Raw genomic sequence first — 20,684 nt, forward strand, 5'->3', positions numbered from 1 at the left:
CGCCGCCATCCTCCCCGCCCCCCGCAGGAGCCCCAGCCCAGCCCAGCCAACGCACCGCTCTTCTTCGTAGCTCTCCGCCGGCAGGTCTGGCGTCCGGGCAGGGCGGGACGGGGCCCCTGCCGCAGCCACGGAGCCGGGGCTCTCCTCGGGGGCCACGGGCCAGCCCAGCGAGCGCCGCCCCCTCCGGGACTCGTCCCCCTTCCTCCGCTCCTTGCGGGTGCCGGAGGGCGGCTCCTCCACGCCGTCCTCGTACTTGAGCGCGTTCTGCGAGGAACAAGCAGCGCAGGAGGGAGGGGGATGGAGGCCCCCTTCTGGACCCCCGCCCCCCCCTCCCCGGGGCTCTGGGCGGGGCTCACCTCGTAGATGGCCAACTGCTGCTTCAGGTCCGGGTCGGTGCCCCGGCTGGCCATGTGCTGCTGGATGAGGCCCTCCATGCCCTGCTGCTCCAGGCAGTCGATCACGTCGTAGAAGGAGTCCTGGTCCGGGAGGGCGGCCAGCGTCTGCGCAACAGCAGCCGGGTGCCACACGGTCAGGGCAGGCGGGAGCGCCCCCCCACCCCGCCCGGCCCTGCCCGGGACCCCCACCCCACCCTCCGCAGTCACCTTGTTGATGAGGGTCATGGCAAAGACCTGCAGCTCCGTGTCGGCCCCGTTCTTCTGCTCCAGGATTGCCACGAGGTTCGACCATGGGGAGCCCCCTGCCGGGCAACAGGCGGGGGGAGGGGGTTGCAAGATCGGAGGGGGGGGCCCGACCACTTGCAGTGCCCCCCCGTGCCTCCCCCCCGCTCTCTCTTTCCCTCCCCCACTGCGGCCCTGGCTGGCCCCAACTCAAGCGGCAGGCTGGGCAAACTGCACGGGGGATGTGGGGGGAGAGCCTGGCCCTCCTTGCTCCCGAGGGCAAGACCTGCCTCCACGGCCCAGCCGGGGCCGTCTCCAGGAGCAGCCAGCCCCAGCCTCCCCGAAACGGCTCCGGGCTCAAGGCAGAGGAACGGCCTCTGGCCACGGGCGGCCTCCTTCCAGCTGGCCGGCCCCCCATGGAGGCCTTTGAGCCACTAGGCAAGCTGTCAAGGCGAAGAGCAGCCCCTTCCATAGGCTGGTGGGGCGCAGTGCGGGGGGGAGAAGAGTTTCCCGGGATCCGTTCGGCCAGGGGGTCAGACGCTGCCCCCCACCCCCCCCCCTTCAGGAGCCGGCTGGGCACACTCACCCCGGGCCTGCTCGGCGGCCGCCACAGCCCGGATGAGCAGCAACGCGTTCGACTCCGTGAACTCCACAAACACCAGCAGCAGCTTCAGCGCCGTCTTCACCACGAGGCGGTACTGGGAGGCGGGAGGAGCCCAGGGAGGCACCCGTCAGCCGGGCCGCAGCCGGAACCCCCCCACCCCACCCCCACCCCCCCCACACACACACTGCCCCGTCCAGGTGACTCCCTGGGCTCCCGGAAGAGGGCCAAGCAGCCCTTGGCGGGGGGGTGGGGGGTGGGGGAGCATGCCCTCCCCCTCCCCAGAGGTCCTCCCCCCCCCCGCCTGGCTCTCCTGCTGCCGTCTTTGCAGGGGCCGGAGGCGGGGCTTCCAGGAGGGCCGGCCAGCCCTGGCGGGTCTACTCACCAAACTCCCACACAGGGTGTAGAGCCACTGCACGGTCTCGTTGTGCTGGATCACCCCCATCATCCCGTCCACAAAGAGCACCACCTGGCTGAGTGCTGGGAGGGAGAGCGGCCCAAAGCACTGTCAGGGGAGGGGAGGGGAGGGGGGCTCCCCCGGCTAGCAAAGGGCAGCAGCTGCAGGAGCCCAGCACCCCCCAGCAGGATTCGAGGCTGGGCAGCCACAACCAACTTTCCAGCCCCCTCCCATTCTTTTAAAGGCTGGCTGCCGGGGAGGTCGGATCAGGCCCACGGCACTGGGGGCGAGGGAGGCTTAACCTTCCCCGGATCAGGACCTTTCCTCGCCCTCCGATTCTGACAGCCCACCTCAGCCTGGAGGCTGAGGAAAGGCCCCCCCCCAGCCCCCCAGCTGCAAGGCTAAAGACCAGAGTCACAGAGACCAGAGTTTCTTAGCAATATCTCCCAATCGCCAGCCGGGGTCACCTCGAAGGATGAGTGATGATCCCCCAACGCTCACTGCCCCCCTTCCCCAAAAACAAGAGTTAAAGCAGGGAGAGAAGGAGGGAATATTCCGGAGGCATCACAGAGGGAGACCCCCCACGGGTGGCTGCCAGTCTTGGTGTCCGATTCTGCCCACTGCCATGTGGAGGGCAGAGAGGCGGGAGGTGGCCGGGAGGCACCATCCGTGGGGCAGGAAGAGGAAAGCCGCACACGGCTGCTCCCCGCGGGGCCTGGTCCCTCTCCTGTGCGAGCTCAGCCGGGAACGGGGGGGGGGCCTGCTTCGCTCCGCTGGGTCTGCCTCCCCTTCGGCGGGGGGGGGTCCCCAAGTCTGGCTGCTCTGGAGAAGAATCCAGGGGCTCAAGGCTGCTCCCCACTGCGGTTTGCCTGCAGGCGAGCCTAGAGGGCCCCCCACGCCCCTTCCCACGCGGACGCTCCTCTGGCGCTCACCTCTCAGGATGTAGTTCTGGTAATTCTGGTCCGCCTCGGCTCCCACGGAGATGAGGCAGGTCAGCCCTTCCGAATTCACAAACTCCGGCACCAGGTCCTTGTCCTCCTGCGGCAGAAACCCAGAGAGCCGTTCTGGCCGCCCCAAACCCCCGAGGCCACGAGGGGCGGCTGTGGAGATGGGCTGGGGGGGGAGCAATTCCCCCAAGTGGGGTGCCCACTTGCCCCCCCCCCCGGCTCAGCAGGGCTGCCGGCAGCAGAGGCTGGATAGGCCAGCCGGAGAGAGATGCTCAGGGCCCAGAGGCGGCTGAGGAAGGGGCAGCACAAGCACAGCCCACCAGGCAGCACCCCGAGCTGCAGCCAAGCCCGGCCCCTGGAGGGGGGCCACCCAGACACCCAACCCCGCCCCCCCCCGCCCCACAGGGCAAACGGACCTGGAAGAGCTGCTTCAGGGAGAAGAGGGAGCGCCTCAGCTCTGGCCCCTTCGAGTTGTAGAGCTTCTCTGCAACACACACACAAATGGCGCCTGAGATCCCTGGCAGGAGCAGAGACCGGGGGGGGGGCAGGGGGGGCCGTCTGGAGCAGCTCATTTGCAAAGCACCGGCTGGAAAGGGCTTCAGCCACCAGGCAGGGTTAGGGTGGCGGCCACCCTGGAGCAAGCAGGGCTTGCAAACTGCCACACGGCCAGCTAGGCAGGCAGGCAGCCCCCCCCCCCACCGCTTGGGGTCTCCTGTCCAAGAGGCTCCCTCTGCAGCCCCAGCCAGGAGGCCCGGCGGGCATCAGCCACGGGAGACACAGAGCCCCACAAGAGCTGCCTCACGAAATCCCGGCCCAACGTGGCATGCATTGGCCAACGGCCTTCCCGACGAAAAGCTCAGAGGCAGCAACCAAGCTGAGCGTCTCCCGGGATCCGCAACGCGAGGAGTGACAAAATCTCGGGAGGGCTGCAGCTCTCGGGACCCCCGGCTGGTGCTTGGGGAAGGAGCCTCCACGGCGGCCAAAGGACACAAAAACAGGGGCCAGCGAGAGGGGGCAGGGAGGCTGCAGGGGGCTTCCTTGAGCCCGGGCCGACTCCCCCAGCAGAGCCGGCCTGGTCCCCTGAGCTAAGCAGGGCCCACCCCGGTTGCATAGGAATGGGAGACCAGAAGTGTGAGCAGCACCAGGAGAGATTCCCCTCTTAGGGGATAATGGAGCCGCTCTGGGAAGAGCCTCTGAAGGTTCCCAGGCCCCTCCCTGGCAGCAGCATCTCCAAGAGAGGGCTGAGAGGGAGACTCCTGCCTGCCGTCTTGCAGAAGCTGCTGCCAGCCTGTGCAGACAATACTGAGCAAGATGGACCAGAGGTCTGACTCCGTATATGGCAGCTTCCTCTGTGGGCATCAGTCAGCAGCAGCCAGGAGGCAGCTTTGGGTTGCTCAGCTGGGCCAGAGAAGTCGGGGGGGGGAGGGGGGGGAGGGCGAGCATCCCTCTCTCCACAGAGAAGCACCGGAGCCGGCTGGCTGAAGAGACACCCAGTGCGGAAGGTGGTGGCGGCAGCCACCCCTCAACACACAGCAGCTTGGCTGGAAGCAGCAAGTCCAAGGCCGCCTGGCAGGGAAGTCGCCCCGGTCCGAAGGGCCAGAGGCCCAGCCAGGCACCCCAACCCCCCCCCCCCCGTGGGCAAGCTGAGGAGAGCAAGGGGGCCGGGGCGGATCAGGGAGATGCCAGCAGCACAGCCCCACGGCCAGGGGAGAGAGCTGAGCCCGGGAGGGGCCACGCTCCAGGGCTCCTTCACAGGGCGGCGGCAGCAGCAGCAGCAATGGAGGGGGAGAGGCCCGTCTGCTGCCTGCCAGGAGCACTCGCGCCCCCAGCCCCAGATCCCCCCCCCACTGCAGAACTGCCAGGCTGCTCGTCTTGGGGAGGGGGACATCGGCACGCACAGCAAGGAGAGATCCTCCGGCCTCGCTCAGGTCTTCCACAGCTGCCTCCAGCGGCTACTGGGACAGCTCGGAGGTGGCAGCGGCGGTGGCTTCTGCTGAGCAGCCCTGCCAAGCCCCGGCAGGGCACGCGCCAGGAAGCGGCGAGAGGCAGGAGTCCTGGGCCTGAAATCGGAAAGAGGCGGCACCACCCAGGTGCCCCAGGAAGGGAAGCGGTGAGAAGTGGGGGGGGGGCGGCGAGGGGGGCGGCAGCAGCAGCAGGTGGCGGAAGCAGGCGGCCACAAGCGACGCCAAGAAGAGGAGCGGGAAGAAAGAGCACGCCGGGGAAGGAGGGACCCCACGGCGGGCGGGCGGGGGGGGGAGCCCCCCACCCCACCCCACCGGCACTGCTCCATGCAAGCAAGGCTAAGTGATGCTGCCTGGGGCTGCACACACCACACACACGCACAGAGCTGGCCGCGATTCATCAGAAAAGGGACCCTGGGATTGCGAGGATCGTCTCAGCAGGCAGACGGGGGGCCCAGCGAGCGGCGCTCCGGTTGCCAAGGACGCCCCTCATTTCACGGGTGAAGGGCTGGTCCCTAGAGGGGCAGCACTGGTGCCCCATTTGGGTGGTGGGGCGAGCGGGTTCTTACGCTGAGAAGCTTTGGGTTGAAAGGTGGTATAGCTTGAATATGTTCTAAACCACCACCATGCTGGCATTACTCAGTAGCATCTGGTTCACGTCCGCGACACTCGGGCTTTTGACTACGGCGGCATAAACCTCCCAGCCACTCCGCCCCCAACTGGTGTCCCTCATTCTGGCAAAGAAATGCCGGCAACCCAACATGCGCGGCCGCTGTGAAAGAGGCCAATTCGACAGGCAGGATCACCAGGAAGGGGGCTGAAAATAAACCTGCCCACGCTCCCGTGCCCTCAGACTGATCTACAGGGCAGCCACATCTGCAGCACGACTATGGAGCTGGCCACTGGTCAGGTAGCGCTGTGCTGTTAACTGCACAGCTCTACCGGGTGAGTGGCCAGCCTGCAAGCAGGAGGAGGTGGGGGAAAGAGAGAGGGAGGGGCCCACGGAGGTGGTCCTGGCGACGACGGCCTCGGCTGCAGAGCGATGGCCGAGGCAAAGGGCAGCCCGGCCGGCCGGCTCCAGCCAAGCTCTCCTCCCTGCGAGGCGCCCGGAAGAGGCCCAGTGGCCGCCCGGCTCCTCCAGCCGCCTCGGGTCACGCTGGCTCCGTGCCGGGGAGCAGCTGCAGCCCAGCCAAGGCGCTCAGGCCTGGGCCTGGTGGTGTGCGGTACTCACAGCTTCCTGTGCGGAGGAGGAGGAGGAGGAGATCCCTGGAGGGAGGGAGAGCATGTGGCCGGGCGGGGAGACACACACACACACACACACACACACACACAGATCGACGCTCCAAGGAAGCTGGGGAGGCTGGGGGTCCTTCGGAAGGGGGCTGGAAGTTGGGACCGTGCCAAGACGGCAGTGGCTTCTCCGGCTCGCTCGTTCTCACCGCCACGGTGCGGGCGCACACATGCACAGGTGGGCCGGGCACCTCAGGGACCCCTCAGCCCCACCCGCAGCCTGCCCCGCCCGGTGCCCACCTGCCAAGCAGGTTGGGCTTGCACAGAGCCTGCCCGGCTGCCTGGTCCGGCCTGGAGCTCTTGATGGGCTCCAGCAGGGCTCGGGAGACGCAGGCCCAGCGCCTCTGGGGCAACCCCATGCCTGCCGCTGCTCCACAGGGCCACGGGCGGGCGGGCGGGGGGGGTCACTCTGCAAAGGGGCCCTGCCCAGCAGAGAGTGGACAGGGACCTGTTTGCGGAGCCGGAAGGGCAGGAGGCCGAGAAGGCGGGCGGAGAGCAGACCCAGCAGGACCCACACGAGAGACGCGCGCAAGAGGCAGGGCCCAGCTTCCCAGAGGAACTCCCCGAAGAGGCAGCAAAGGGGACCCCAGGCAGGGAGCCCAGCTGGAGAGACCCCGGCCCCTCTGGGGGGAGGAGGCGGAGGAGCCTTGGAGGAGCCACGGGGCTGCCCCCTTCTCCAGGGCCCCGGAGACCTCCGCCCCTGCTGCCCTCACCCACTCCTGGCCCCAGGCAGGGCTTCTCCTGGGGGAGCAGGACTCCGGCCCCAGAGCGGCCAGGAGGGGCTCACTGCCTGCTGGCCGCAGGGCCCGGGCAGTCAGCCACAGAACGGCACCCTCTCCCGCTGCCGGCAGGGCCCTCTTCCCCGGAGCGAAGCAGAGATGCCGAGGAAAGGGCTGCTGCCAGAGACCCCGTGAGAGCAGGCCGGGCCAGCCCCACACCACCCTGTGGGCCTTGCTTCTGGGGCACGGAGCAGGCTGCAAGCACCGCAGGAAGGGGGTCCCCGCCCCCCGCCAGGGCCTGCACAGCCTTCTCCAAAGAGCGCAGCCTCCTTGCCGCACCTGCCTTGCGCTTCTAGTTCACCGCAGAACTCGAGTCGGCTGCTGCTGCTCCTCTTGGCAAGGACACCCAGGAGAGACCCGACCCCTGGCCGTCTGTGGGCAGAAGCCGGTCTCCCAGGAGCGGGGAGTCTGGTCCACCCCACTCAGCCGCAGGGGAGCCCCGACTATGCACCAGCGGAGAACTCTGCAGGCCTCGGGCGGCAGCCGTCCAGCGAGTGGCCACATGCAGCCAAGCGCAAGGCAGGCTCTCCACCCACCGACGTCAATCTGTTGTCACTCGTGAACGGGGTTCCCAGCAGCGGGGACTCGCAGGTGTCATCGACTCCAGCTCCCATCACCCCCAAAGGCCACCGCAGCGGGGGATGATGGGAGTTGTAGTCCACACCACCTGGGAACCCCTGCCCCAGGGAACACTGCTCGTGAATTCTCTCTCTCTCTCTCTCTCACACACACACACACACACACACACACACACACACACACACACACCCGCCCTCCACTGCAAGACACCCCTGCCTGGCCGCCGTCCCTGCTGGCCCCGAGCAGCCAGGCGCGTCTGCAAGCCTGGGTCCAGGACGGCACGGCCGGATGCTGCGTGCCGGGCCCTGCACCAGGACGACGGGTCTCCTGCAGCATATTTAAAGCGCTCGGTTTCAGGAGACGTGCCAGACCACGGCGGAGGCAGCTTCGCCCTCACTGGGCTGGAACCAACAGCTGCAGCTGAAGACGCAGCTTCAGGATCCGGAGCGATTTCCGGCTGGCCCGGCAGCCCTGGACAGAGGCAGCAGCGGCAGCAGCATCCCCTCTGACAGGGCGTGCCAGATGCTGTCAACTACAACTCCCAACATCCCCAGCTGTGGTGGCCTTTGGCTGGGAATGATGGGAGTTGTAGTCAAGGCGGCAGGCAAGCTCTTTCCCCTCCTCAGGGCTCGCTTTGACAGGACCCAGAGCTGCCCTCAGCCTCCGCAGCAAGAACACGGCCAGTGCACCCCCCCCCGCCCCCCCATAAGCCACGGCAACTCTCCTCCTTCTGGAGAAAACAAGAGTGCAAGAACATGGGACGTCAACACTGCTGCTCAAGGAGCTTTGGCACGAGCCAGCAGCTGGAGGAACTCACTCCTCGCCCTCCGGCCTCAACTCTGCAGCCAGCCGCGGCTTGTCCTAAGGAGCTGGGAGGGCGCCAAAGGTTGCCTCTCTCTCTCTCTCTGGCCCCATCCGAGAGTTGTGCTGCTTGCAGGCTAGCCATCCATCAGGTAAGTGCAGCGCTCTACCTGGTGGATGGCCAGCCTGCAGGGAACACAGCTGTCACGCGGGGCGGGAGAGAGAGGAGCCACCGGTGGCCCCCCCCCCCCCGGCACAACCACCATCTAGAACGTGAGTCACAGGCCTGGAATCTCAGATCTCCCCCCTGCCCTGCAGACCCCTGAACCCGGGAAGGAGCACAGCCAGGGGGCACCGCAGCAAGCCCCCCGCCCCCCCCCCCGCAGGGCCAGCCTGCCGGAAACAAGAGGGTCACAAGGGGCATGCTGTGACCTCTGGCTCGGCTGCATCCTGCAGCTCTTTCCCAGGATGCTTGACGAGCAATGCAGGGCCCAGCCGGAGGACTTTGTTTTGCAACGCAAAGGAAGGAAACGCCTCTTTTGCGATTCCTCCGTCTGGCCAAGGAGCCCTCCTCTCTCTCCCCGCACTGGGCTACCTGGCTGGCTTCAGGCCGCTTGCCAACTGGTGGCCCTTCACGGGGCTGCAGAGAGACTCCGGCCTTTCCCAAGTGCAAAGCAACACCAGCAGGTTGGCGGCACGACGGTCCCGAGTAGCTGGGGGGGGGCGGCGTGGAATGGCCGGACCCTCACCCACAGCCGCCGCCGCCTCCTCCTCAGTTCAGCTTCGGGATCTCCTGCTAGCTCCCCACACCTGAGAAAACTCGGTGGAGAGGGAATGCAACCCCCCCACCCCCCCCGCACAAGCTCTAACTAGCTGCCCTCAGCAACCCCACCTCCTCCAGCTTCCTCCGGACATCCAAGCGGGGGGGGGGGGCGCGGGGGGGGGCTGGCAGAGCGCTCAGCCCAGGAAGGACCCGGCTCAGCCCTGCCCCGCCCAACTGGCGGCCACCCTTGTAAGCCGCCTTCCGGACACAAGCCACGGGGGGGGGGCTCGTAGGGGGTGGGGGGCTCCCCCCCAGGGTGCCCAGCAGCGCCCTCTGGCGTGTGCCTGCCCCCCCACCCCCAGCCTATGCGCCGCTTCAGCCCCGTGGCGCTGGCTCCCCGCACAGCCCGTTTCCAGCACAGCCAGCGGCCACAGCGCCTCAGGAAACACTTGCCACACTGATGGGCCGGCAAGGGGCGCAGAGGCGGAATCAGGAGGAAGCAGCCGCCAGGCGGAGCGGCCGGAAGAGGCGCAGAAAGAAGCTCAGCCGCGGGGAGGGAGGGAGGGGGGAGCGGCGGCCCGGCTCCGGGGTGGGAGGCCCGGCTTCGGAGAAAGGCGCCCCGAGGCTGGCCGGCCAGCTGGCCGTCTCCTGCCGCTCTCGGGCTACCCCGGCCCCTGCCCTGGCCAGAGCTCCCCTGCTGCCCTGCAGTGCCCCACGCAGACGCTGCCCCCCGGCCCAAGGGGGGGCTCCCAGGCTCGGCTCACCAGCTTCGTGCGGCGCAGTGCAGGGCGCAGGGCTGCCCCCCCCCCCCGGCCAAGCCAGCTGCCCCCCCCCAGCCCCTGCAGAACCCCACAGCGTGCGGCCAGCTGCTCCGCCCTCGCTTCTCCTTCTTGGAAAGCAACTCCTCTCGTCTCTCAGAAGGGTCCGTGTCTCTACCCCCAGCTGAGCCCCCCCACACCCTGCCCCATGGCAAGAACGGCTCACCACCCACAAGCCTGCCACCCCAGCTCCCCAGCGGCTCTGTCAAGCAGAAAGAGAGCGTGTGTGTCCCTGGCCCATGCAGGAAGAAAGGAGGTCCATACTGCAACCCCCCCACCCCACCCCAGGCCGTGGGGCAGCAGGGATGGATGCCAGCTGCTCACAGACTGGACCCTGTTCCAGGGCCCGGATGGGACATTTGGCTCCCAGAGGAAGCCGAATTCCACCGGTTCCTCCTCCGAGGGAAAGTGGGCAAAGGCGACGGCAGCAGCGCCAGCACGTGCAGGGCCAAGCAATGGATCAGTGGGGGGGGGGATGCCCAGGAAGGAAGCCGCCCACATAGGGACAGAGGAAGCTGCCCTAGACTGAGTCCGGCCCTGGGTCCATCTCGCTCAGGAGTGTCTGCACAGACTGGCAGCAGCGGCTTCTCCAAGGTCGCAGGCAGGAATCCCGTCTCTCAGCCCTCTCTTGGAGATGCTGCTGCCAGGGAAGAGGGAACACGGAACCGAGATGCTCTTCCCAGATGCTCTTCCACCCCCCCAGGGACTCTCTTCCAGGGCTCACACAGCAAGCCCCACATCACCCAGCCGGAGGAGTCCCTCCCCCAGGGCCATGTCTTCACCTTGCAGCCCACCAAAGGGGCTCGCCTGGGGAGGGTGGAGCTGCAGAGAGCAGCTGAGCCGAGAGGCAGGCGGAGGAGGAGGAGCAGCTGCCCCCGGAGCCCACCCGCCTGCTGAACCGTAACCCAGAGTTCTGGCTCGGAGGGCCCAGGACCGGCTCTCGGAGCTGCCACTTGGAGGCCACCAAGAAGGCGGCACACAGAACCAGGGCCCAGCATGCCCAGGCGTTGACTACAATTCCCATCATCCCCAGCCAAAGGCCACTGCAGCTGGGGCTCATGGGAGCTGTGTGTAGTCCACAGCACTTGGGATGATATTGTGGCAAGAGCATCTGTAATTAACTTGCAGAGGGTTTCGATGCACTTTTGCTATGTGGACGTTCCCATTCCGAAGGGGCTTGTGTGTGTGTGTTGCGGATCTTATCAGCGGTTTTCATAGCTGCCTCTGAGGAAGGAAACGCTGATGCTCCAAACGGGCCAGGCCATGACTGAAGGGGGAGTCCGTCGCTGCCCATGCCGCATCCCACCCGCAGCCCGCAAGGCCCCCACCTTTCGCCTGAGCACCCCCAGGGAGGGGGACCCCAGGGAGAGAGGCGGCCGCGGCGCTCTGGACTCACCGAGGATGGCGTGCACGCGGACGGAGAGCTGGGTGCGCAGGAGCAGGATGGGCCGCCTGCCCTTGCTGCAAGGACAGAGAAGGGCGGAGGGGACACGGTCAGCCCCGGCCTGGCTCTGCATACTCCACACTGAGGCCAACCGCCACGGAGGCCACCGAATCCTCCCCTCACTGGCCTGCGTGGAAGACGGGGCAGCCCAGCCAGCGTGCGCAGCCCCAACTGCAGCCACGCAGAGCCACCTTCCGGGACCCAGGGGACTCCCTGCCACCAGGCCTGGCGGCAGCCCTACCCTGGAAGGCTTGGAAAGAAGGGGCGCAGAGCAAGCCACGGAAGGCCTGTCTATCAGTGGCCACGAGGCCGGCTCCAGCCTCAGAGGCCGGATGCAGCCGCAGCAGGAGAGGGAGGGGCAAGCCGGGCCCTCTCGCCTGTGGGCTGCTCCCCAGAAGGGATGGGCCTCCTTGGGCTGACCCAGCAGGGCTGTTCTTAGGTGCCCACATCTGCCGGAGACGGGAAGGACCTCCAGGGAGCCTGGAAACTGCCCTCCCCGCCCCGGCCAGGCTGGGGCCGAGCGAGTGCATGAAGCAGAGAGAGAGACAGACACACACACACACACACAGCGCCCTCCACCTGATGTCTTCATAGAAGCCCTCCAGCATCTCCTTCTGCTCCAGCAGCGAAAGCTCGAGGTCCAGGTAGTGGCCAGAAGGCAAAGCCTGCAGGGCGCAGTCCTCCAGCTGCAAGAGAGAAGCGCCCCAGGTGAGGGAGGCAGCAGCCCAGCCCTGGCCACCTCCCTCTGGGCCCCAGCTCCCCCCAAGCCCCCCAAGCCCCTGCCACGCCCCACCCTCCGGGACGGCACTCCTGCGGCCTCCGGGGCTCTGGGCACAGGCGCGGCACAGTCCGGGAGGGAGCCTCGCCCCCCCCCCAAATCAGGCCACATCTGCCCGCCCCACTGCCCACCATCATGGGGCAGGCACTGCACAACCCTCTGCAGTCACTAAGCCAATGCCTCCCCCGCCCCGCCCACAACAGCAGTCCTGGAGAAAGCCACTGCATGGAGCTCGGCTGGGCCTCCCCCCACCCCCCCCCCCCCGCATGAGCGCCAAGCCTCTCCTCTGCAGAAGGCTCTTCCTCCTGTCCACCAGAAGCCACAGGAACAGGGGATGCTGCCCTAGACTGAGTCAGGCCCTTGGTCCATCGAGCTCAGGATTGTCTACCCAGACTGGCAGCGGCTTCTCCAAGGCCTGTGCAGGCAGGAGTCTCTCTCGGCCCTATCCTGGAGATGCTGCCAGGGAGGGAACTGGGAACCTTCTGCTCTTCCCAGAGTGGCAGCTCCATCCCCTAAAAGGGGAATCTCTTCCAGGGCTGCTCACACTTCCAGTCTCCCTTTCGTATGCAGCCAGGGCAGACCCTGCTTCGCTCAGGGGACCAGTCAGCTCTCCCTGTCAGGACAAGGAGGCAGCAGCAGCTTTTGCAAACCCCCCACCCCACCCCACCCCCCGCGAGAAGGAAGGACTCGGGCCTAGGCAACCTGCCAGCCAAGGGAGCCCTGTGGCCGTGGGGCAGCCCCTGCCCTGCCTGGTCGGGCTCAGTGGACTCAGCAGGCTGGAGAGACAGAGAACGAGCTCACTGAAGAGAGGGGTGGCCACGACCCACAGCAAGGGGGGGAGGGGTGGGCAGAGCTGCCACCCCCCCGGCTGCAGATGTGGCCCAAGAGCACCGTAAGAGAGCCCCAAGAGGCACCCCTTCCACAGCAGTCAAAACCCAACGCACAGACTGACCAGTTGGTCTTCCGCCTGACATGGACTGCCTCACCCTACCTTCGGGGATGCCGGCCTGGCCGAAGAGCCCTCTGCCCCCCGAGCTGAAAGGAATGTTCCAGGGTGGAGGCCCACACAAAAGCATGCTGTGGGGCCGGAGGGTGAGCGTGCCCCACAAGTGATCTTCCCACCAGCCTCCAGTTGAGCTCTCCAGCCACCTTTCCCTCCCCGCAAGAAAGAGGCTCAATCCAGGGGAGGAACCGCTCAAAGCGACGGGCACGGAGGAGACTGAGCTGGCAACCAAGGGCCCTGCCGCTGGATCAGGCCCACAGAGGCCTCTCTGGCCCAGCACCTGCTCCCCAGAGTGGCCCACCAGAAAGGGAAAGGGATGCCCCCTTTCCTGCTGCTGCTGCCCCCCCCCCGCAACTGGCCCTCAAGAGGCTTCCTGCCTCGGGGTCTAGAGGTGGCCTATAGCCAGCCGGACTAGTAGCCCTTGCTTGACCCGGCCTCCACGAACGTGTCTAAGGCCCTTTTCAAGCCATCCAAGCTGCTGGCCATCACCACATCCTGTGGCAGGGAATTCCACAAGATGATTATGCACTGTGTGGGAAAGGACTTCCGTTCCTTTGGTTGGCCAGCCTTCCGTTTCACGGGTTGCCCCCCCCACCCCGGTTCTTCGTGCTGTGGGAGGGAGGGAGGGAGCATTTTCCCTCTGCCCACTCTCTCTCCGCCATGCATAACTCTGAACACCTCTTCTCCAGACTAAGAAGCCCCAGACGATGGGGGGGCTTTGGATCAGGGAGGTGCGCCAGGCCCCCGGCCATCTGGGTGGCCCGCTTTCCCCGGCTCTACAGTGCCCTTCTCAAGATACGGTGGCCAGAATCGTATGCAATACGCCCAATGTGGACGCACCATAGACTGGTCCAAGGGCAATAGACTATTAGCCTTTCCTTCTGAATGATCCCTAGCATGGAACGTGCCTCCCTCCCACCTTCAAGGAGCTCTCCAGCACGGCCCAAGATCCCCCTCCTGGCCAGTCACCGACAGCTCAGATCCCATCAGTGTCTACCTGAAACTGGGGTCCTTTGCCCGAGTCTTGGACTGCATCTGCCACTTGGTCACCCCCCCCCGCCCAGTTTGGAGGGATCCTTTTGGAACAATCCACACACCCCCCACAGAAGCCCCTTGTTGACCCTCTTGACAGCCCCCCCCCGGCCTCCTCCTCTGTCTGGCAAAGCTGGGCTCCTCGGGCCCAGGCCCTCCTCCCGCCATCACCAGGCCGCAGCAAAGGGGGAGGCAGAGCAGCGACCCCCCCCCCCGCCCTCCTGCAGCTCTTCCCTCTGAGAACTTTTGCAAGGGCTCTGAGCCCTCTGGGGACAGGATTTGTTTGTTGGCTTGACTGCCACAGGGTGCAAGTCAGAGGCGGCTTCCAGGCCGCCCCTTGAATGGGGTCACCGGAGTCCGGCTCTGTTGGCGGGGGCGGGGGCAGCGGCTGCTCTTGAGGTTGGGCCCCAACATGCAGACCCCCCCTCGGGCCGCTCCGTGAAGCAGAGTCTGACAACCCGAGCAGTGAGAGACTTGCTTCTAAGCCACGGAAGGCAGCGATTCTCAGAAATCCAAGTGAGACGCCAGCGTCTTGATTTTGTTCTGTGCGCTCAGCACCAGCTCTTGGAAGAAGGCTGGTCTTGTGGCAGCATACAGGAATTTGCTAAGCAGGGTCTGCCCTGGTGTGCACCTGGATGGGAGACTTACACGTGTCAGCTCTGTAAGCGATTCCCCTGAGGGGATGGGGCCGCTGGCGTGCAGAGGGCTCCAAGCCCCTCCCTGGGCTGCGAGAGACTCCCGCCTGCAACCTTGGAGAAGCCGCTGCCAGTCTGGGTAGACAATCCTGAGCTAGAGGGACCAAGAGCCTGACTCCGTAAAAGGCCACCCCAGAAGTGGGGAGCAAACAGAGGCCCACTGACACACAAGGAGGAGGGGGCATGAAAAGCAGGCACCAAGCGGAAGCCGGTTTCAAGCACAGTGGAGCAAACCCTCCTGCAGGCCAGCCGAGCCTGGGTGGGGCAGGAAACCGTCTCCCCCAGCAGCACCACTTTGGAGAGACCAAGAGCCTCCCCACAGACAGGACAGCAGGAGGAAAAGCTTCCCAGCCAGCAAGCTGTGGGGCAAACGGACCAGCCTCCGGGGGGGGGGGGGCCTGCTGCATCTCCAGCTCTTGCGGTGCCAGCAGGTCTGGGGAGCTGCAAGCACTGGGAGGAAGCCGGGCCCTGGGGCCCCCTCCTCCTCCTCCTCCTCCTCCCCCCAGCCAGCGGAGAGGGATGCGGCCAGCCTCTGCCCAGGGGCAGGGAAGATGGAGATCTCCGGCCACACCCCACTGCAGGAGCCCAGGCTGCTGTGGCTGACTCACCCCCCCACACCCATGAGTCAGCCCTCTCTGTGCTCATGGGAAGGATGTGGCGGCTGCAGCCCCTCCCTCCCCATGGCCTCCAGGGAAACGCCTGGGTCACTGTCCCACCACAAACAGCAGGGTTGCCGGGAAGGAGGCGTGCAGGCACACTGGGCAGCGCGAGAGGGAGAGGGAGGGAGGGAGGGAGGGGGCTCCATTCCCACAGGCGGCGGGGGGGGGGGCACCCGCCCAGCCCCCTGCCCAGCAGTGCTCCGAGTGGCCCCACAGCAGCAGCCTGGGCCTCAAGCCAGTTGCCAGACTGCCCTCTTGCTCCATGGCAGGGGGCGGGACTCCCCACCTCGCTCGCTCGCCCTCCTGGCCCCGTCTGCCCGGCTCAGGCGAGCAAGGCCAAGAGGATGGGGATGCGGAGGAGCCACCTGCCTGGCCGGGCCTGCTGGCTCCTCCTGGGCCGCCACCCCCTGGCTCAGCCCCACACCGGGGGGGGGGGGGCCTCTCACCGAGGCACAGACTGGGCGCCTCTGCTGGGGGAGGGGGCACCGCGGAGCTGTGTGCAGACAGGCAGACCGTGCCGGGGGGGGGGGCGGCCAGGGGAGCCCCAGCAAAGGCATCGGCTCCCTCCCTGCAGGGAAAGCCAGGAAAGAAGTGCACCCAGAGGGCAGAGCGGCCGGGGAATGTGTGCATGCCGGGGGGGGGAGCCCCCCCTCCCCGGGTGAAGCCTCCCTCAGGTCAGCCCTCCGCTCTCCCCAAGGCAGCAGAGAGTTAACGGCCACAGAGCCTCTTGCCAGGAGGGCGGCCTTGAAGGTCGGGGGCTGCTGTTCATTTCCCATGCTGGGCTTTGGCAGGCAGGCAAGTGCCGGGCCCCAGAGGGAGGAGGGCCGACCGGCGCCAGGACCGGCATTCCTGCTCTGCTGCCAGCCTCCTCCTGGGACCGGCACAGGCTGCCTCTCCTGCCTTGGGAAGCTCCCTCTGGGCAGCTCCGGGGGGGGGGGGGAGGCGGCAGAACCCAGGAGGACCCCAGCCGGCAGCTCACAGGCAGAAGGCCCCGTTTCCCTCCCTGGCAGCATCCCCAGGCAGGGCTGGGAGAGACACCCCCCCCCCCGAGCCTGTAACCTTGGAGAGATGCTGCCAGCCAGTGCAGACAACATCCAGCTAGATGGGCCAAGGGCCAGACTCGAGCACTCGGCGGGCAGGGCTCCCAATACTCAGAGGGAGACGCCTTCTGCCACGCGATCCTTGCCACCACGTGCCGACTGGCCCAGCCCAAATCTGCATCAGGAACGGACGGGCCAAAAGCTAAGAGGGCCACTAGGCCAGCTCCGGGGCAAGGGATCCCTGGCTGAGGGAATGCTGAACTCTGTGTGAACTCCTGAGCCTCCGGGAAACGGCTGCCAAGCGGGGTTTGTTTGTAGTTACTCTGCAATGGTGTTCCACTGCCTGCATCTCCCTGAGAGTGTCTGCCTTTGTGGGAAGCAACACATCACTGCCTGCACTGCTTTCTAAACACCTGCCTGTTGTCATGCTGATCTGTCGCACCAAGGGGTATTCCTGAACACAGGCCCCACACGGCATGCACACCCACCCCCCGTCCATGAGCCCAACTTGGAGGAGCAAAGGCCAGGGACCAGCAGAAGCAGCCGGCTGGGCTGGCATGTTTGTGCAGTTGACGGACATTTGCCAGGGAGCCAAAGGAAGCCCTTGAGACATTCCCGCGGCTGCCAAGAACCGACTCACAAACATCCAGGAAGTGCCATCCCTGACTGAGGGGGAGGGCAGCGGATACGTGGCCGGGGCGGCCGGCTTGCTGGTCCCGGCTCAGGACGTCCTCTCTTCTCTTGGGCCCAACAGTTCCTGCTGCACGCGAGGAGGACCAGCCGCAAGACAGCTTGGAGCTTGCTTTGGGGGCTGTTGCTCCCGGCTCGCTTTTGCTGGCGACCTCCGAGCACAGGCCCCTTCCTTCCTGCCCGCCCAGCGTGCGCTGGGCCTGTGTTCCAAGAGCCACCTGGATCCGTGGCCAGCACTTTCCTCGAACCCTAGCAGCCAGGGTTCCCTCTAACAGGGGTTCCCGGATCTTGTTGACTGCAGCTCCCAGCATCCCCAGCTGCAGTGGCCTCTGGCTGGGGATGCTGGGAGTTGCAGTCCACAACACCTGGATTTCTCTGAGACAGGGAGCACTGCAAGCGACTGCCATCCATCGCCACTTGGCCATCTGGGCGCCTCCTTTTTGAAAACTCCCAATTCCACCCCCTCCTGCCTCCCCCTCCCTCTTCAGCATCCCCCCCGCCCAATGTCAGATGTTGTTAGGTATGGCTAGCCCTTTGAGCTACACACACCCTCTTGCTGGCTCACGTGGTTTTGCAATGGCCTTACTAGTCTAAGGAAGCATTTCAAATTGCAGCCGGGGTCTGTGCTTTGTGTGCCAGAAACTGCTGTGGCTTGCACAGGAACTTAAGAGCCCTTAGAGGGCCGTGTGCCTGACTCCTTTGACTCCGGTATAGCTCCTGAGCATACACAGAGTGCAAAGTGACTTGGTGCACAAAATCCTCAGGTCAGGTCCCAGAATTCAGGCCACCGCCCCCCCCCCCTTCTCCTTTCTTCTCATCTCAGACCATAAGAAAAACCCCAAGCAACGGACTGAGTCCATGGCTCCAGCAGGCCAGCCATGCAGGTCCAAGCAGAACCTGCCCTCCCGACCCTGGGCACCCAGTGCAGGCCAAAACCTGCCCTTTGAGACGGAGGCTTCCTTGCACTGACAGGGCGGCCCCCACCCACTGAGCCCCCTCGCCAACTGTGGCCAAAATCCCCACCATAAAAGAGAGAGTCCTGAGAGTTTTCTTGGTAGAACACAGGAGGGGCTGACCAAGGCCGCCTCCTCCCGCGCAGTCGGAGATGAGGCCTTTCAGCATCTTCCTATATTGCTGCTGCCCAATATAGGGCCAGCAGGGATTCGAACCAGCAACCTTCTGCTTGTTAGTCAAGCATTTCCCCGCTGCGCCACTTAAGGTGACTTGCTTAGGAAGCCGAATCAAAACTTCAGAGCCTCACGCAACACAGGCAGGAGACAAGTGTTTGCCACTTCCACCCTTTCCCTGGGACAGTGCAGGAAATCCGTCTCTCCAGCCAGCTTTGGGGCACCCACTCTAGCCCTCTCTGTGCACAGTCTGGGGTGGGCTGGGGGGGGAGGGAGGGAGGAGAAACAACACAGACCCAGCGGGCGGCTTTCTTGGCAACTGCCGCAAGCATACTTGGGATAGGAATAGCCCTCCCAGTTTAGAAAGCTGCCTGCCACCAGGATGGTACTGGGTGTACTCAGGAGGGGGTTGATATTTAAAAGTTCCCTGATGCGTCACTAGGAAAGTCTGACGACTGCTGTGCCCACTTTTGACCCAGAGACGGTCTCGGGGGGCCAGAACGCCCACTGATGCAGCCACCGGGCATCAGCCAGCCGGGGCCCCCAGCAGGAGAGCAGCTCCAGGGGTCTGTGCCGGTGCAAGGACCTTGCTGCAGCCCCCAGCCAGGGCAGCCATGTCTCACACACACACACCACCCCTTTGTTAGGACGACAAATGGGTATTTACAGGCCCAACACGTCAGGCAACTCTCCCTGGGCGAGGAGGAGCACAGCTCAGTGGAAGAGTCCCTGCTCCCCCCCCGCCACCATGTCCCCTGGCAGCATCTCCACAGAGGGCGGGGAAAGGCCCCCATGAAGGCCTGGAGAACTGCTGCTGCTGCCAGTCAGTGTCAAACACACTCCGCCAGATTTAAGGCAGTTCCCCATGCAACCTCTGCAGCAGGGCCGGCCCTGGAAAGGCTGGAAACCCAGCCAAGGGCCAAGAGACACAGCAGGCTTCTGGAGGAAACTGGGGCGGGGCTCCTCTTTCTTGTTCGGGCCCTCAAGGTCCGCCTGGAAGGCCACAGCCTGGCACCCAGGAGACGCCCCACAGAGGGGCCGAGTGCGGCTTCCGGGGAGCATCCAGGGCTAACGGGGAGGGGGAGGAGGAGGAGGCCACGGCCGCCACAGCGCCCAGGCTCCGAAACCGGGACGTCTAGCAGGCGCCTGGACTCAGAGGGCCCACCCCCCACTCTGCAGGCTCCTGGCAAAGGGCCTGGCACTCCACTGGGACTGGAGACCCACACTTCAGTGCTGCAGAAACGGAGGCGCCTCCTCTGAGGAGCGGAGCCAGCAGGGCGCTCAGCTAGCAGTCCAGCGCCACCAAGGCCTGCACAGGACCCAGGCCCAGGGCACCTCCAAGCACCCCCAGGCAAGAGCACAAGACCCCCCCCCCCGCCCAGCACCAAAGAAGGCACAACTCAACGCCCTCTTTCTTGCCCAAGAAACGGATGTCTTGGAAGACAACTTTGCGTTCTGGGAGAGGCTCAATGGATCCTTCTCAGTGGAGCAGGATTCGCTGCATCCAATCTGAAGGGCCGGCACGGGGCACAGCGCCAGGGGCGCCCCGAGGGATGGTTTCCAGTCACCCCCCTGCCCTCCACAGCTGCTTGGAACGCCCCCAAATCTGCCAAGGGTCCCCTAACCCTCAAGATCACATGCCCGGGAGGCTGGAGAGGGAAGGAGGGTGAGAGCAGAGGCAGGTCCCTCCCTGCCCCTCTTCTCCCGCTTTCCCCAGGAGCCTGCTGTGTGTGGTCCTGAGGCGCTGTGCGCCTGGCCCTGGGGGGAGACTGGAGGCTCACTCAGAGGGGGTCTCCCAGCACCCCAAGCCTGAGAACCCCACAGCAAGGTCGACAGTAGTTGGCGCAGGATCAAAGCATGCGGAGCTCAGCGTGCGACCACGCGCTTGAAACCCGAGCATGCTTGACTGGGGCGGCTTTTTCTGTTTGTTCCCACTGCCTTTTAGTCACTGACAAAAATACCCCATGACTGCGCAGACAGGAGACGATCTTCAGCGGCCTCAAGCCAAACACAAAACTAAACAAAGCCAAAACACACGTTTGGAGACCAGCTCTGAACAACCCGCTCAGCTCACTCTCCTCTCCAGCAGTGGGACTAGCAGGGAGCCGCTCCTCCCCTCCCCCCCAGCTGAGCCGAACTGAAGGAGGCCCCATCCAGCACTCGGCTCCCAAGGGAAGCCCCTCCAGTGCCCCAGGAAGCCCCCAGCCCCCCCCAGCTGTTCAGCAACCCAAGCCCACAGCCCCGATCCCCCCTCTGCTGGGCCTGGGCACGAGATCTGGCCAGAGACCTCCACCAAGAGGGCGGGTGGGCAGGCCGGCCCTCAGCTGTGTGGGGAAGAGGAGCGCCTCCGCTGAGGCCCCGAACAAGTCACTCCGAGGAGCACAACCGCCGGCCCCGACTACATTCATTGCTACCGCAGCCGGGCTGGGCCAGCTCGTGAAGCCTCAGCCGCAGCAAGACACAACTTCGGCCCTCCAGCTGCTGCTGTTGGGACTAGCACTCCCATCATGCCTACAGCCCACGGTGGCTGGGGATGATGGGAGTTGTAGTCCAACCACAGCTGGAGGGCCAAACGTGTGTGGCTCCGAGCTAGCTGGACGCTCTGCATGCTGCAGAGGAGGCGGCCAATGGAGTCCAGGGGCCACACACATCGGGACCCCGTC

General features: G+C 65.8%; 1 protein-coding gene across 3 annotated transcripts in view; it reads right to left on the bottom strand.

Annotated features, from left to right (window-relative positions):
* Positions 1–20,684, bottom strand: part of FHOD1 (formin homology 2 domain containing 1) — a 36,473-nt gene that overhangs the window by 13,886 nt on the left and 1,903 nt on the right. For all 3 annotated transcript variants that reach the window (XM_053271449.1, XM_053271448.1, XM_053271447.1), the window contains exons 2-10: positions 11,577–11,683; positions 10,950–11,014; positions 2,979–3,046; positions 2,548–2,653; positions 1,604–1,698; positions 1,204–1,315; positions 603–697; positions 357–500; positions 56–264 (exon numbers count right to left, since the gene is read on the bottom strand). In XM_053271449.1, the coding sequence (XP_053127424.1) occupies positions 56–264; positions 357–500; positions 603–697; positions 1,204–1,315; positions 1,604–1,698; positions 2,548–2,653; positions 2,979–3,046; positions 10,950–11,014; positions 11,577–11,605 (923 nt within the window). In that variant the 5' untranslated portion in view covers positions 11,606–11,683. The remainder of the gene's footprint in view (positions 1–55; positions 265–356; positions 501–602; positions 698–1,203; positions 1,316–1,603; positions 1,699–2,547; positions 2,654–2,978; positions 3,047–10,949; positions 11,015–11,576; positions 11,684–20,684) is intronic.

Source organism: Hemicordylus capensis, chromosome 9, assembly GCF_027244095.1.
Source record: "Hemicordylus capensis ecotype Gifberg chromosome 9, rHemCap1.1.pri, whole genome shotgun sequence".
NCBI classification, from domain to species: domain Eukaryota; kingdom Metazoa; phylum Chordata; class Lepidosauria; order Squamata; family Cordylidae; genus Hemicordylus; species Hemicordylus capensis.